This window comes from Phaenicophaeus curvirostris, chromosome 4, assembly GCF_032191515.1.
Source record: "Phaenicophaeus curvirostris isolate KB17595 chromosome 4, BPBGC_Pcur_1.0, whole genome shotgun sequence".
NCBI lineage: Eukaryota > Metazoa > Chordata > Aves > Cuculiformes > Cuculidae > Phaenicophaeus > Phaenicophaeus curvirostris.
Genome location: NC_091395.1, coordinates 64,855,983 through 64,874,127, shown reverse-complemented (window position 1 = coordinate 64,874,127; position 18,145 = coordinate 64,855,983). Strand labels below are relative to the sequence as shown.

General features: G+C 38.2%; 1 protein-coding gene across 2 annotated transcripts in view; it reads right to left on the bottom strand.

The window, feature by feature from the left end:
• The window catches only part of STK32B (serine/threonine kinase 32B), a 161,682-nt gene that overhangs the window by 120,019 nt on the left and 23,518 nt on the right, over nucleotides 1-18,145 (bottom strand). For both annotated transcript variants that reach the window (XM_069856333.1, XM_069856334.1), the window contains exons 2-3: nucleotides 16,877-16,932; nucleotides 7,575-7,726 (exon numbers count right to left, since the gene is read on the bottom strand). In XM_069856333.1, coding sequence (XP_069712434.1) covers nucleotides 7,575-7,726; nucleotides 16,877-16,932 — 208 coding nt within the window. The remainder of the gene's footprint in view (nucleotides 1-7,574; nucleotides 7,727-16,876; nucleotides 16,933-18,145) is intronic.

The window sequence follows — 18,145 nt, the reverse complement described above, 5'->3', positions numbered from 1 at the left end:
ACTTGAGACAGTGTTTCGATACTGGCTATTAGTATTTTATCATATGAAATTAAGCACAAAAATAAATAATTGTTGGATCCTGCATTTGTTAGTGAAGATGTTGCAGCTAACACTCATTTAGCACAAGCATACAGAGGTTACCAGTTGACAGTTGTAATTTCCACAGCTATAAATAATATCCTGAATATTTACAAACTGAGAAAAACCTTTCCTGTCTTCTCTTCTTCAAATTATTCTACCTTTCCTGCTGTCTCATCACTTTTTTCTGCCCTTTTTCCTCCATTATTATCTCTTCTAAGGCTTTGGAGAACAGATGTTCTTTCAGTCTTAGATATAAAACTTCTTTATCTTTACCTATTTCAGTTTTACATTAATGCGATGATGAATTGATCTAGCTATTTGAGGAAAGTGTGCAGCCTTTGCTCCCTCTACAGTGAAAAGAGTTCACCCCTCCAAGCTCTGTGCAAGAAATATTAAGTATATCTTTCTCCATTGATTTACAATCTCTTCTCTCCTGGAAAAGAATCATAGAATGGTTTGGATTGGAAGGGACCGTGAAGGTCATCTAGTCCAATCCCCCTGCAATGAGCAGGGACATCTTCAATGTGATCAGGTTGCTCAGAGCCCCATCCAACCTGACCTTGAGTGTTTCCAGGGATGGGCCATCTACCACTTCTCTGGGCAACCTGTTCAGTGGAAAAAAAATTTCTTCCTACTATCAAGTCTAAACTTCTCCTCTTTTAGTTTAAAAGCATTACCCCTTGTCCTTTTGCTGCAGGCCCTACTAAAAGTTTTTTCCCCATCTTTCTTATAAGCCCCCTTTAAGTACTGAAAGGTCACAATAAAGTCTCCTAAGGGTCTTCTTTTCTCCAAGCCAAACAATCTCAACTCTCTCAGCCTCTCTTCATAGGGGAGGAGTTCCAGGCCTCTGATCACCTTAGTGACCCTCCTCTGGACCCGCTCCAATAGGTCCATGCCTTTCCTGTCCTGAGGGCTCCAGAGCTGGACACAGCGTTCCAGGTAGGGTCTCACCAGAGTAGAGTAGAGAGGCAGAATCACCTCCCTCGACCTGCTGGACATGATTCTTTTGATGCAGCCCAGGACATGTTTGTCTTTCTAATCCTCAAGTGCACATTGCCAGCTCATGTCCAGTTTCTGATCCACCAGTACCCCCATGTCCTTCTCCTCAGGGCTGCTCTCAATCTCTTCACCCCCCAGCCTTTTATGACACTGAGGGTTACCCTGACCCAGGCGCAGGATGTTGCACTTTGAATCTTAAGAGTCCATCAGATATCTAGAATGGCCCAGGATCTCATGGCCTGGGGTTCATGCCCTCAGCTAAATTCACAAAAGAAGAAAGATGTATTGTGTTGATAAACACATCAGTGGCTGTTCTCCAGCACTGAGACAAATGACACAGAAAAGTCTGTGTCTGAACTATCAAACTGCCAGCCTCGAAAACCAGGGTGATGGCATGCAAGCTGCCTTCTGGGAGCAATTTGGCTGTACCTGAGTCTTCTCAGGTATAGTGTTCATATCCCAGCCCACAGCTAGGCTAGGAGTGGATCTAAAAATATTTTGCAGTATGGAAGAATGAGTTTGAGACTTCAGGAAGAATACCTAGATTTAAATTACTGGTATAGATGTAGCCGAAGCGGGCAACATTGTAGCCTTTCTTCCCATAAGCCAGGCTTAGAGCAGCTGGGTATAGTTAAAGAGAACTAAGAACATTGAGCACCTCCATAACACGCTAGAAAAATCAAAACTTTGTTAGAATCTTTTGTCCTATCCTTTTGGAGATCCACAACATACTATAAGATAGACATCATTACAGCCTAACTTCCTTTTTGTGATGGTGCTACCCTGCCTTGGGCCACTTGCTGATGAAGGATGTCAGGTATGCTGGAAGAAAGAATTCCCATTTTGTCCTTACCTTTTGTAAAAATGCAGTGATTTGAAATGTTAAAGCACTCCCTTAAACCATCTGAGACTACTGTGCCTGGGAAAGGATCCCTGTTGCCTAGGAAAGGAACTGATGATCAGTGACAGACAGCGTGGTGTGCCTGCTACCTGGATTGTAGCCTGAATGGGACAATACCAGAACTATATGGTCTGGAAGTTCTGGACATGGAAAATGCTAGAATTACCTCATGGCCAAAATGGAAAAAATGCTGACCAAATTCAATTATCTGCAACCCAATAAAGAGCAATCCTAACTGAGATTCTTTTAGCTCTCCTAGTCTACAGTGGGCTGCACCCAGAACCTCCCCCCTGAACAGGGACATTTCTCAGTGTTATCTTCTATTGCAGACAAGGATATGGGCAAGGCCAGGCTCCTCATGACTCAACAGTCACCTGATGAGAATGCCGACACATTGAAAGTGAGTGTTTTGCTAATTTTGAAAGGAGGGAAATTTTTGCCATAGCTATACTTCTCTTTTTAGATATCCAAATATGTCTGTCTGTGTGCATATATATATCTGTGTGCAATTTGATTTAACTTTGTAGTAAATATGTGAAGCTTGCCACTCTTGAATCTGTAATTAAGTCACTGTTTGAGTATAACAAATCTTCTTGAGTCACTTTGAATCACTTTGAAACCAATTGATGATTAAATGTTAATAGAAATTTTGTATTTTAATTTTGTGACCTACCTCAATAAATACAAAATAGCTGCTAAATCAGACTCTTGTAAAAATCCATCCTCAAAACGTTTTCAGCAGGACTCCTTACTGCTGAAGAGGCTGTCAAGCTAATTGTAAACACCCAGTCTGTGTCTCAACAGGTAGCATCCCAAGCCCCCAGCTTCCTTCCAAAAATATCATCTAATCTTTCTGCTAGATCATGGACTTGCAACCTTGGGCAGAGCATCTCATGAAACTCAGGAAGCTGGTCACATTAGATATAAGAAAAGAAATTTTTCGTCCCCTGAAAAATATTTTCACTCCCGATAAGGTCTACTATATCAAGGGAAGTTACACAGTGACAACACCACAGCCACTAACCAAACTCACCTAAGACTGACCTAAATCACCTCCTCTAGGTACTTGGGGTTTCTGATAGGTAATTGATGTTCCTTGATTGGCACTAAAGCACTTGCCCAGATGTTCTTGCTTCCCTAAACTTACACACACTTTTTATGCCAATCTGAGGAGCAAAGCCATAATATGGGACAGGCCAAGGTGATATTTCTCCTAGCCTGTTCTAGAAAGGGCACCTTCACAGGGAAATGATAATCTCCAGTTATGCATGTGTACATTTAACAACCCATCTAACACTTGTGACTGATCAAATAATATCCACTCTCCAGCATTCCTTTTTCTCTTTTTTGCCTCCCATTTCCTTTGAAGACATATTGGAGTATTAGGTGAATGCAGAAATGCATGAACGTTTTTGCTACAATGTGTGTTTTTCATTTGTCCCAGTTTTCACTGGCTTTGAAACTTAATCTTACTCTAGCTGGTAGCAGTAATGTACTTTTGTATATCTGTCTTATGAAATACATAGTTTTCAGAGACTAATGAGTAGAAAGAAAAATATATCAAAATACAGAGCCACTCTGAGACTGCATCTAACACTTCTTTATGGGTTGCTAAATATATCGAATATATTGTTCTGTCTGTACTAGGAAAATGACCTATAAGATGACAAAAGTAAATCTTCATCCTTTTCCCTCTTGCTGCCTTTGAAATTGTTCCTGCAATTTAAGAAGGATATAACAGCTTTAAGCAAGGCTATTAAAAATAAGATCACTTCAATGCTCCAAAAGTTCTGAGGAATGGTCTCAACATTTTTTTTCAGATTTATCTCTGCCATATCAGCAGAGAAACTATTCTGATACATGATTTTTTTTTTCAAAAAAAACCCCATCTTCATAGTAAACTCTACAGAGCAGCAGATCTACACATGTCTGAAGATAAGTCATTTAACTGGCAGATAGGGAGTAGCCTGGCTCTTGACTCAGCCCTAATGCCTGTTGTGAGAAAGATATTTAAAACATGGATCCTTTCAGGAATGCTACTCATCTTACCCAGGGGACACCCACATATTTGAGGAAAGATAAATATGGATAAATTTTGGGTCTGAGAGGAGCACACTGTAGTCCCAAAGTGAGACCATGTTAGGAGCTGACATTTCTACAGTTCATTTATCTATTCTTGACATATGCAATATACAAAAGGTATGATAAAAAAAATGCACTGCTTTTAATTATAAGAAGGAACCTCTATTATCAGAAATGCCTCCAACAGTGGCAAAACTGGCCATAAGACTCACATAACTTTAAGAATTTATTCAATTTAATTTCTAAAATGAAGGTTGTAAATCAACCTAAGCCTTTCCTGAAAAACACTGTTATTCTCCAAGCTATTATGACCATTTACAGAAGAATCATTCTTTTCTGTGTCAACTGTTATGAAAGACAGTTCAAACTTCAAATAATATGATTTATATGTTGAAAGCATTAAGCTAAATCTAATAAAGCTCAGAGAAGATGCAGGAGTCTCAAAAGGACTTCTTAATATAGATCTCTTGGAGTTGAAATGCTACCCTTGTTTCATATCAGCTGTACTGTATTCTTGTGTATGCTGGGGTTACTGATAGATGCCAGCAGAATTATCCACTACAAAAGTTTCCTCTTCTCTTTCTCTCCACAAGAATTTAACTAATGACAGCTTACCTATATATCATTGCTTTTTTTGGCAGGTATCATATACAAATAAAGGACTTCCCAGTTTCCATATTTGTTTCTTGAGTTGCCAACTTTTCTTTTTGATGATGTAACTCTTCAAAAAAAGATTAATGTGTTTGGTTTGTATTGCTTCTGGTTCAAGGAATTGTTTGGAGATTTACCACTATATTAATTTTATTATATATCTTGATCGCCAACATTTGAAAATCAGCAGTTCTGGTCAGGGGTAGTCCCACAAACTCATGAATATGTTGTCAAGACTGAAATTTCTTCCAAGTATCCTATTCAATATGGATTTGAGATTTGACATTTTGAACTAAAAGACATGAGATTTTATTTTAATTCATCCAAAAGCAAACAAATAAACTCTGACAACAGTGAAGTTCTTCTTACAGAAAATGATACTTTGTAAAAAATGTGAGTACTCTGGTAATAAAATTCCTTAGTTTTTCACCATGCACAACCCTTCCAGACAAAAGAACAGCCGATCAGATTCAGACTACCTACCTAAGCTTAAATCTTGCTTCATTTGACTGGGGATTATGGGTGGGAGGAATCAAGGGGAAGGGACAATGCAACCAAGATCAGTACCTAATTTCCCTTTCAAATCAATAGAGAAATGTAGGTTGTTGTGAAGAATTTTGAAGTGTCATCCAAACTGGCCCAGCTAGCTAATTATTTTTCGCTAGATCGCAAGGGGCTAAGACAGATGAATTTATTTCAATAAAGTTCTTGGCAGTATCATTATATTTTGTGTAGTAACAAGTAGCCAACTTGCCTGGAAAGCAGCAGACATGAGCTCTAGGCTCCCCTTACCATGGGCAGCCAGATCGCTAATCCTTCACAGACCACATGTCTGTTTAACCACATGCCCACAAAGTCTTTTGTGCAAATACATTTTACTACAGTTTCTATCCAAAGGCTGTTTTCAGTTTTTATCCAATGACAATCCAATGTAAAATGCTCACACACCACAACTAAATCATTTTGGAAATCGGTTCTGCCTACAACTGATCTTCTGACTTTCTGTAGGAGAGTTAGTGATTTTTTCATTGGGTGAACACAGTGTCAGTGCCTGTCTACTGATGTGGGGACTGTACCAGAGCTCTAGATGGCAGATTGGAACTTTCCTTCTCAGATGTAAGCTATCACCTAATGTAGTTAAGGACTGTCCCTGAATGTGGGCACAGATTTTGGATCTGGATATGTCTTGAGACTATTCTGTGTCCTCTTGCACACTGTAAACCTGAAACCTAACCTTGGTGACAGGGAAATGCAACTTGGCTGCTGAGCTAGGTCACAAGATTTAATGCAAGTGATAAATTCCAGGCCACATCCATGGGAGGTGACCTGCCATTTGTTACATGAACTAATGGGTAGGCAGGCTTCCCTTGTGCCTTCCATTCTAAGAAAAATCTTATTCTCCCTAATAAGCATCCTAGACAGACTATAAGCCTTGCTAGATACATGGCATACAGCACACTATTAGTGCACTGGTACATCTTGGATAATGTCATTTTGTCCTGAAATGTTTTGTTACTTCTAGAGTACCATATTTCTTTCATTTTCTACATTTTTCATACACAAATATAGTATAACATTTTAGCCTTAAGATCGTGTGACAGTATCTCAAAAGCATAAAAAGAATAAATTAATTATTTACAATAAAAATCATCATCACACCCAACACATTTTTTAAAGTATTGCCTCTTCCAGGTTTAATCTCTGCCATGAAAAAATGGAAAAAGAAAGAATATTTCTTAGTTGATTATAATTCAGCAATTGGAATTAAGCATACTTTTTACTTCACAATAAATATATGATCTTTAGTTCTCTAACACTATTAGGTAGATCCTGTAGATCTTGTTAACCTATGATGGTTTCTGTATACTGTCTAGTTACACATTGGAAATCTTTGCCACCTCTTGATAAAGAACAAATGTTTGTGTGAGTTCAAAAGAGATCACGCAAATGCATGAAAGAAAACTCCAGAGGTTCTTAAACACAGAGATACCGCAACTTCAGTCATGAAATCCCTAGTGTACAGGTTTCTGTAACCTTGGAAAATATAGTGGGAAAGTTTTGTATCACAGTCACAATCCAAGAGTGAGCTAAAGGATAGGCAAAAGACTGTACATTAGGCATTGACCTCTAGTAAGACAGCAAAAATTACAAACCAGAAAGACTGTTTGCACTGTGACCATCTGTGGCCAATCAAGATACTCACCAACTGAATAATTTTCATACCAAAATGGTTTATGTTCCCTTTTTTTTAACTATATGGGTCATTCTTAGATAAAGGAGAAGTCAGCATCTGATGAATAGTATCACTACATAAAAGCCAGTAAATATCTTAAACTGGCAGTTTAGTTGAAGCTAGTCATTACTTGACCAACACTTTCTCACATTCATATGTGACCAAGTCATTCAGTGGCTACCACAAGGAAGATAAGAGAAATTTTGGGTGATTTTCTGTTGATCTATGTCACCTATTTTCTAAGAGTAATTGAGGTTTTAATTTTCTCAGAATCAACTAAAAAAAATTTAATTGAATGGTTGGATTTGATATTCTGCAGCCTTATATGTTTAGTCCAGTTATTTTCAAAAAAGGAATGATGAAGCTGGATAGAACAATACATTTCACACACTGCAGTAACAGTCTGGAGAGAAATGAAACCAGTAATGAAAAGGTGAATGTGCTGCAATTGAAAAGGGTATCTTTAAAATATTTATGAAGAAAAAAACCCTCTGCAAATCCTAAATACCTTTAAAAAAGAGGTCACCAACATTTTTTGCATAGTTTTCAGCTTTCCAGCCTTCCATACTGATTCAGCAATAAGGAGAAAGCAAGAGATCCTTGATAGAATTTTAAAGGTTTGCTTACCATAGATTGACCAGGAAGGGATGCTCCAAGCCTTGCATTATCTGTAGCTCTCGAAAAACATTTCGAACTTCATCTCTCTCAATGCACTTTTGTTTATTCATATATTTCATGGCGTACATTTTCTTCGTGTCTCTCTTCTGTACAATGCACACCTAATTGACAGAAAAGTAAAAGATAAAGTTTGACATCTACAGAAAGGTAACTTAGTTGTGACTTTGAAAACAGAAGCCTTTTATGAGATTTTAATAATCCAGATCTGGATATCACAATTTAGGAATAACTTCCAACGCTCCACAGTACAGCTATTCAAGATTATTTGTAATAGATTGTAATTAATAAATTACACCCCACCTCTGCATAAGAAGAAACAGGGACCAAGAAAAGTGGCATATCTTTCAGATGGTAAAGCTAGGAGGAATACATTCCATTTGCCTGAATTGCAGACTGTTTCACTAGTCACTAAAATTACTGTCTCCTGCCTAGGAAAATGCACAACCATTGTCCTCATTCCCACAAGTCAATACACACATCTTGATTACTGTATCATAAACACAGCCTACGTTTACAAGGCTCAATATTTCATCTAAATATAAGAATTATGCTCCCTTAATTATTGTTGAAAAGAAAAAGAATTTTCATACAGACATTCATCATAATACTTTTGAAGTCACAAGAGACCATTAGAACGGTTTAGCCTCTGGCAGTAAAATGCTTTGCTTTAACTTCATTCTCTTCTTTTGACAAAAGTCAAATAACTTTGTTAATGCAGGAAGAAAATCTTAGTCAAGAGAACTCCCATTTGCAGGCTACATTGTTTGTTGTCATAGTAGTTTATCTTGTGAATGAAGCTGGAGAGTGTCACCAGTACCTCGTCTAAGAATCATCATTTTAAGTATGATTTCTGACAGCACAGAAAAACAAGATTGTTCTGTGTCTCATCCCCAAAGCTGGTGTAAATATCACCTTCATAACAGCCCTACCTGCACACATGAAGTGAAGCCATACCTTCAGTAGACTTGCTCTGAAGGGCTTTTCCTGTTGATTGGTCAGGACTTTTTAAAGTTACATTCCTAGTGTGTCTTCACAGCCAAGAAAATATTGGTTGAAAATATTATTTTGGTGTATTATTAATATTACTGATACAACCATAGGCTCCAATCAGAATTTTTCATTATCAGGACATATACAGATTATGTATTGGAAGCATCTGGTTTAGATCTCACAACTCTGTAATGTCTAAATTCAAGTTTATTCTGGATTCACTTGGCGTGAGAACTATTATCTTGTATGTCTATTTATGTACATACACACATAGGTACTTCCATAGTATACACATGTAAAATTAGAGTATACATACATCATATACACCTATACATGTATATATAGTATACAAACATAAAATTAGGTCTCCGAGATCAGATTACAACATGTTGCCAACCGAAAATAAATCCTTCGGGTTTGAGTTGTATGTTAACTAACTTGTGTGCTAAAAATTCAGAACAGAAACTAAGATAACTACCAACAGCTGAAACCTCTGCCTTTCACAAGGTGACATCCAGGTTCTGAAGCTGGTCATGAGCCACCAGGACCAGGGCAAGGACCCTAGAAAGACCTACTGTGTAGTCACTTATTTCTTAATTGCAGAAGAAAAGCTCTGGCAGCATACCATTGACATATTTTAATTCCCCTACCATTTTCCAGTCCCTCCAAGAGAAACAGGCCAGTGAAACCAAACCACATTTATTTCTCTGAAACGCTTCCCATGCAGTATGTCCTTGAGCTTGAACCTATTCCAAAACCAGGAGTTAATAGAGAACTTTTAACCTACGATGATAAGGTGTAATTAAGCAGAGTTTCTAATTACCTTTCCTAATATCAAGAGATATTCTGCTAATTAAGTAGAACATGGACAGTAGTGTTTTGTCTTGAGCCTATCAATGTTGCACAATGGTGAGTACCAAAGTTTTGTTTCATTTTCCTCCTTGGGCCGTCATGGAAAAGTCTGAATGTTGGTGATGTCCTCAAGATAACTAAAGGTTCACATTTATAAGGAAAGAACCCAGGCTATGGAACAATGGAGAACTGGGATAGGGAAAAGAGGAGAGAGCAGGTGGGGTTGGACTGAAATGAAGGAATGGAAATGAATAATTTCCATCAAAAATGTTCAGGTTTCCACAGGTTCTTCATAAGTATAAGCAGAATTTGCAGAGGCAATTCCTGACAACTTGTCTGAGATTATGTGAGCGCTCGAATTTGGTGAATCACATTATGAAGTATGACATTTATGAATTTTGGCTCAGAACCTAAGTCCAGAAGGTCATTCACTTACATGAATCTGCAGTATGATTTTTCATACGAAATTTTGCCAGACTGAGGTGTTTGCAGAAGTCTCCTGTTCCACTACAAGAAAAGCTTTTCTATTTAATGGTTGACTGGTGAGACTGCTGAGAGAATGGGGCAGCTGAGAGTTACAGGTTTGACCAGTGGGGCAAACTAGGATTACATATAACTCCTAAATATGTAGTGTAAACAGGTTTTAAAACACTTCTGTGACTCCAGAAGGCACTCAGTTATCCTACCTACCAGTAAAGATAAGGGTATTCAGCACAGCTGAAATGGGTTTTATGTTGCTAGTAGAATTTTGCCCTACCACACAGCTTTAAAATAGAATGAGAGTAAACACTTTCTAGTAATGTGTACCTATGCACATCTTTTAACATGGTTGCAAAATCAAAAGGATCTAAAGCTATTTACTACTAAAATCAGGAAATCCAAGCTGTATCCATATTGATGTTATTGTGAAAGACTGACATTGCTGTGACAGTACTGCATAGTAGTGGAGATCCTCCCTGGCATTTCTAACCGCTGGCTGTTCGTTCAGTGGAGCAGGGCACCAATAGGCTGAAACTCTCCCACTACTACAGGAAGTAAAGGAAAAGCTCTCAAGCTCTCCTTATATGTGCAGTCTTAATGGGAGATGTTTAAATTGGGGTTTTTTGGTGTTATTTATGGCTTAAATTCTTTACAAAGGAGTCATTTTAAAATAGGGACAAACAGGTGTTCTGGCACATCAACAAACAAATTCTGAGATGACTTACTATTGTGGAAGTCTGTGCAGAATTTCCTTATTTACACATATCAGTATGGAAGCCTGTCATACTCACATTACTAAAACACTCTCTTCCACTTTTAATGTGAATTTCATTTACCAAAGTCCAGACAGTGCCCTGCTCAAGCTGTTATCACTGCTTTAGCAAACTCTATAGGTGATGCTTCAAACCAAATACAGACATCACAAACTCAAAGGCTATCCAGCTTCATTGTCAGCAGGGTGGGACAGGCACATCCTTCTCCACCTAAAGTATAGGTCTAAATAGGTCCATCTCTAGAGGGATATCTCTAAATAGACTGTAAATTACTAGCTTGAATGCAGACATCTGTGTTCTACATGTTTAAAGGCAGACAATTTGAACTGCTGTTAATTTTCTTTGGAGTTATAGGGTGCTTAGTTTTAAAAATCTCTTGTGAAAATATTTCCTTTCTAAAGGTTTTTCTACGTGTCTCAGCTGTTATCACACAGTTGTATCTTTTTTATATCCAGGACAAGGTAACCATTAATTGCCTTCAAAACTATCAGGTTAAAAGAAATTTGACCAGAGTGTGACTTGAATGCACTTTTCCTCAGAACCAGGAGAAGAAAGCCTATAGATTATGACTGCAGGTCTGAACTTCCATTTTTTCAGGAGTAACATGCTATGGTCCACTTTTAAGCTATCTTCTCAGATTTCCTCTGATTCCACATGCAAAAAATAGAAAACTTACAGAATTAATTTGATCTGCAGATTAATAGATGCCACAGTCATTGGGACTGCTATGGGTGACAAAGTGCCCCGTGGGCAATTGCAGAGCAAGGTAAGGGAAACGAGAGAGTTATGCTGAATAAAACTGGGGCAAAATTTGCTAATCATTCACTATAGAAAGCTGCATAATCTTGTGTTGGCTAGGCAGCCAGGGGTAGTTTCAGAGAAGCACTTCGCAAAGCAAAAGATGGGGATGGATGGATGAACAGTTTAACTTGGTGCAAAACACAGAGTTCTCTTATTTTGCAGTAACTTCAAAACAGAATGATAGTAAACATTTGCTAGTAACATGTGCCTATGCACATTTTTTAACATGGTTTCAAACCCAATAGGATCTTGATGAATAAATTAAAGCTACTTCCTATTAAAAATTAGGAAATCCAAGCTGCATCTACATTGACGTTATTGTGAAAAACATCTGGCACTGCTATAACAGTGCTAAACAGTAGTGGAAAACCTCTCTGGCACTTCTACCTGCTGGCTTCAAAACAATTATAGCTGCCATGTGTTTGGTCAAGAGAGAACAGCAGGGAGATGGAGCACTTGGTCTCAATAAAGCCATTTTGGTGTGAGTTCAGTACATGAATATTTAGACTTCTCAGACTACCTCATGATATTGTTTCATGACAGGCAATAGAAATGGAGAGATGAAAAACTGCAGTCAGAGAAAGCTTCTCTGTGTAAGGTCCCTGATAATGGAGAGCTGGCAGCTGAAGTACACACATCAACCTTCCTCCTGAATCATAATCTTGGGCATCGAGTATGTCAGGTCATTAGATCAGATGGGGCACCTATGGCTGCTATGAGTAACCCAAGCCCAGACAAGGGGCTGTAGCACTGCATGGGCAGAAATCACTCACCTAGATGCAGGAGACTACAAGAAATCAGCTGTATGATTCACACTCTGGGGGAATTGACAAATCTGCTATGAAGCATGTGCCTGAAATACTGCTACCTCGTGTGTTCTTACCCATACACTCTGAAAAATTAATACTTATAGTTTCAGCCTACAAGCAGAGTTGGAATGATTTACACAAAGACGCTGGAGAATGGATGTCATAAGTTTGGCTTTACACTGTCAGGGCATTTCCTTGAAATAGAGGGATACATTCCCAGATTCCCCCGAGCAAACCATGACAGCTGGAGCAGGGACCAAGCATCTGCTTTCATATTAACTCAAGCAAAAAAAATTGGTGTTTATACTGTCAAACTATATTAATATTCTGCAGTTGTGCGTTATGTTGCTTTTAGGATAGCAGTATATTTTTTTCTGAAATCCTTTGCATATTATTCAGTAAAATACCCGTGATCAGTACAGACACGATTCTAGGCTCCCATCTGTTTTACACCAGCAAAATTTCAATTACTTCAGCAGAGGAAATCACTGTTTTATACAGACAAAATAATCAGAATTAAGTCCTGCATCTCAGCTTCTTAGAAAAATAGGAGAAAGAGTTTGTACATTGAAATAATAGTTTGAATTTAATTTAAGAAGGTCAGATTGTTCAATATATCTGCTCCTATGAAGACAGAACTTGAAGAAAATTGTTACTGTAATATTCCTGAAAACTAGTTTTTGCACCTGAATACAAATTATTTTGCAGCAGTAAACCTGCAATTATATGTTACTGTTGCAGTAAAGAACAATGACAATTCTTGTATTTCACTCCTAGCTAGTTTTGTACCTACTGGATGATCTTCAAATATCTAATTTTTTGCAATATTTTGTTTGATAAGAATGATGGCTCTACATATAATGAAAAATGGAAAAAAATACACCAATTAAACATAAGACCTTTTAAGGTACCACATAACATAAAGAAACAGGTACTTAGACTTAGATTTTTTGTTTGAATATTTTAAATAGTCTGCTTCTGAATTAACTTAGAAGGCAAATATTTACTATATGAATAAAACCTGTTTGGGCAAAAATTCTGACCTGGTTCACTTCAAAAGTATTTGGAAATACTAATAGGTGGAACATGCCAAGCATAACAGGCCTAAAGGTCTTCCAGAAAAAGAAAAAAAAACTTAAATGTTTCCTGTTACTTACGACGACTCTAAAGCACAAGGAAAGAGCTACCTCCGCCTGCTTAGAAAAGCAAGGTCACCGAAGCCAGCTAGGTTGCTTTTAGAGGAGTGCCACATACTTGCTTGAGTACCACAGCCACCCTTGCAGCAGCTCACAGGTCTGTACCAGTGTCTGTGCTGATGGATACGCCCAGGAGGGGAGACAAGGATTCAGCAAGTGGTCACAGACCAGTCTGCCATACCTTGCATGTCACTTAGCTTGAACAAAAGAACTGCTGGCTTCCACACCTGTGGCTGCAGTAGTCCTAAGCAGGCTCAGAGCTCAGTTTCTTCATCTGTCCCTTACCAGGGTGCAAGCTGAGTTCCGAGAGGACACCTTTCCAAGCAGAGAGAAGCAGGCCTGGTTGTTTCTGGAAACAAGAACATGCTCCTTGTTTCTTTTCTCTCCACACTCATTTCCTACACTCCTCACAATTGCACTGATGTATATTCTCTTTTTCTGGGGAAGATGGTACAGTGCATACAAGACTGCATCTGCACTTAACATGTCCTTAAGAAACAGCATGTGTCAAGGCAGCAGCTTAAAACAGGTGGCCACTTCTCAGAAAAGACAAGCTTTTGAGGTACAAAACATTTCATAGAATCATAGAATCACCAGGTTGGAAAAGACCCATCAGATCATCGAGTCCAACCATTCCTATCAAACACTAAACCATGCCCCTCAGCACCTCATCCACCCATCTTTTAAACACCTCCAGGGAAGGTGACTCAACCACCTCCCTGGGCAGCCTGTTCCAGTGCCCAATGACCTTTTCCGTGAAAAATTTTTTCCTAATGTTCAGCCTAAACGTCCCCTGGCGGAGCTTGAGGCCATTCCCTCTTGTCCTGTCCCCTGTCACTTGGGAGAAGAGGCCAGCTCCCTCCTCTCCACAACCTCCTTTCAGGTAGTTATAGAGAGCAATAAAGTCTCCCCTCAGCCTTCTCTTCTCCAGGCTAAACAACCCCAGCTCTCTCAGCCGCTCCTCGTAAGGCCTGTTCTCCAGCCCCCTCACCAGCTTTATCGCTCAAATCATTTGATATCAAATGGCTCAGGGATTCCCGTAACAGCAGATATTTCCACTGTGAATTGAAAATGCCAGAGGAAAACGCAGGGAGCTGTTTCCTGTGGTCATCTGGGAGGGACAGAATGTTGCTGCTGAAGCAGTTGGCCCTGATGGAAGAGGTAAGGTGCTGATGATCACCTTCAGCTCTACACACAAGAGCAAGCTGAGCTGCAGCTCTGCCGTATCAGATACTGCCTGCAGCAATATCCTGCAGAGGCCTAAGGTTGCTGTAGCAACCATGGTAATTTAAAAAATACTGAGAGAAAGAGAGAGCATGATTGTAACAACAACAATAAAATAATAATAAAAAAAAAAGTAGAGCATGTCTTAAAACATCCTACTGCTCTCAAAAAACTAAACAGGCCACAGAGTAGCCATAAAGGAAAAATGCAGTTTAAGGAAGGAGTGATACTGAACACGGTGTTACAGGCTACAAGATGCTACAGCGCAATAGACATTAAACAGTAAACAGGGAGTCAATAGAGATTAGAGGTCTTGCATCATTTGTTGACGTTTTCTGCTGCCAGGTACTTCCAGAAGGACAGTAATAAGAAAAGTTGCCAGCAACAAGGCTTCTAAATGAACAATAAAGACAAGGCTGACTCACAGAGAAAGACACTTGAAATGGTGACTGATTTACCATGTTGTGCTTTTGGCTATAGTATAATAGGTCATTTTTAAATAGGTTTCTTTCTTTCCTTGTCTGTGGAAGGAAAAACAAGATGATTGGTCAGAAGCATGCATTCATTTGGGAAAAATAAGCCTATTATGCCAAGGACTCTTCTGTTGCATTTGACAGCTGCAAAATAAGGATTTAAGTTTAGAGGAAACTTATGCAGGAGTCCTTTCTTGCATTAAACATGTTCTCTCAGGGCTCTGAAACTCTGTTCTCACCCATACATATCCCCAAAGGAGGTTTGAGAGAACACTGCAGCCATACAAACCTGTGACAAAATTAGATGCTTATAGAAATGTCACAGAAACATTCATGGGTTTCCCGGATGCCATGGAGAAGAGTGGATCAAACATCAGCCAAGAGGCCTTCAAAAAGCACATAGCTTTATTTTCCTGCTTGCTGTGGAAGGGGGAAGGGCCCTTTGAAATGGCAGAGACAGTAGAGGTGTGAATGGGGAAGCTTTGAAGAAAGAGGAGTGCAGGTGAGCTTTTTGATGGCCAGCATGATTTGCATATATCTTTAACTGCTTATCCTGTACTGGACTTGCACTCCTGAACCTCTGTTTAGTTTGGCATGATATTCTATCAGTGTACTGTGATAATAAGCAATCACATATCTCCAGCTGCCCTGATTTTTGAGGCATTTTTAAATTCCATTTTGCACTAGCAGCATATTCTCCTATTGACCTCAAAGAGAGTTTCTCTTAGGAACTACTGAACCAAATAAGGACCATGCCATGAAGGACCATCCTGTGAGAAGTATTTCAGGACTCTGTAAAATGAAAGTAATTTTTCTCCATGGGATGCCAAGAGCCAGCAAAATCCTCTGTGTGTGCTTAATGCGTAGCTACAGGAGTATCTCACTGGCAATCAAGGAATATATTCAAGAATCAAGGCATATACTCAAGCTGGCATATACTCAAGAATCATTTAAATCAAGATCTAGATAGCTATTGCTTGATAAGCTATTGAGTTTATATTTCACCTTCAAATGTATTTCTGCAAGTAATGGTTTCTAATATTTTTATAATATGATTTTCTCTGACTACGTAGTCTTGTATTTACCCATATTAAAATTTAAAACCTAGTTAGAGTCTTTATTACAGGAAAAAAAGGTCATCTACTTATGTGTAAATAAACCATTAATCTTCTCAGTTTCAGCAAAAGCCTGTTGAATTGAACAAACATTTACTCAATGATCATAATTATAGTGTATGTCAGTTCATACAGTCCCAAGTGTATTGATTCTATGTAAAGTGCCTTTAAAATACTGCAATTATTTTAAAAACATGAATAAGTACAGAGATTTAAACAAGATCACTCTAGTGGACTGTCTCAAAACATAGACTACTTCTTCTTTTCTGTTTGTTTCTGTTTGGGAGACTAATTTTTAAACTCTATTAAACCCCATTGAGGTGACTTAATTATTATAATAATTTTTACTCAATTAATTTTAGTGAATGGATTGCAATAGAAATATTTGAACGAATAATGAGTCAGTTCATACTATTGATCAGATACTTTAAGAAGCAAAAGGCTACAAAACCTGTGTTTCTTTATCTTAGTCTACACAATCAGAAATACACGATGGAATTCTCTATTATATTTTTAACTGCTAAAAATAAATTCTTACCTTTCCAAAACTCCCTTTCCCAATTGCTCGCAATATTTGAAAGTGGTCAAAGTTAACTGCAAAATAAATGAGAGAAGAAAAGGACAATAGTTGGTAAAGTGCTAAGTCAGATTCAGAAAAGACGAGAAAAGTAATAACGATGTTTCATACTAATGTCATTTGACCATGTGGTATTTACTTTTTTTCTTACAAAACCAAACATATGTAATAACTAGCAAAGAGAAGGTTTACTTTAATATATGCTCCATTAATTTTATTCACCGACTCATCTTGACCCAATGCCTCTAGCACCCAGTATCTCCAGAAAGAAACATACATCTATCCTAACCAAATAACAGGACAGTAATTCAGTGTTACACAGCCATTAGCAAAAAACAGTCAGCATTTTCCAGAAATATTAAGATCCATTAAAAAGGTACTGAATAATTCAGGAAAGCAGTCTGCTTATAGATATCTAGTAATAAGTATAGTACTGTTACAGTAATCATTCTGCAGGATAATTCCCATATTCTGTTACAGTGATGGAAGATTGTTCCATGATGAACTAGCAGGATCAGCCCCTCCAAACTTTAGCACCTTAAGATAATACATAATTTTAATATTGTAGAACTATTTCACACATATAGCATGAGTTTGTTTTGGGAGATTTCATTTCAGCTTGTGAGCAGCATGGATTTACTTGTGCTTCATGAAAATCCTACAGCACAGTCTGCCCCAGACACTGAAGTGGTTCACTGTGAAGGTGAGTGAGAGATTTCATTTCCCAGAAATATCATATCTGTTGATGTTGCATGAGACTGAACACAGCACGACCTTCAAATCTCTGGTTCATTGGTAGGTCTGGTAATTTAAAAAAAAAATCCAACAGCATCCTGAACAAAATTGATATGAAACACAAACAAGACCATGTGTGATACGTTCTTTACAGTCACTTGTCAGAAAATAATCACACTTACAACTAAACCCAGTGAACCACAGTTGATAAAGTTCAATGAAACTTAAAAGGATTTTTTAAAATTAAAACTTTCTTATGTTCCTGTCTGTGGTCATGAACCTCCATCTATGCACCCATTGCTGGCCAAACAGGAATCAGCAAAATTATGGAGTCAGACTAGACTGTCATTGGAAAAAAGTGGTAACATAAGCAAATACAACAGAAAAGTGACTCACACCATGATGAAGAAGAAAATCCTATAAAAGTAATAATGCATTAAATACCTGTCAAAAAAAAAGTTGTAGCAGCTCAAGCTAAACACTTAGTAGGAAGTT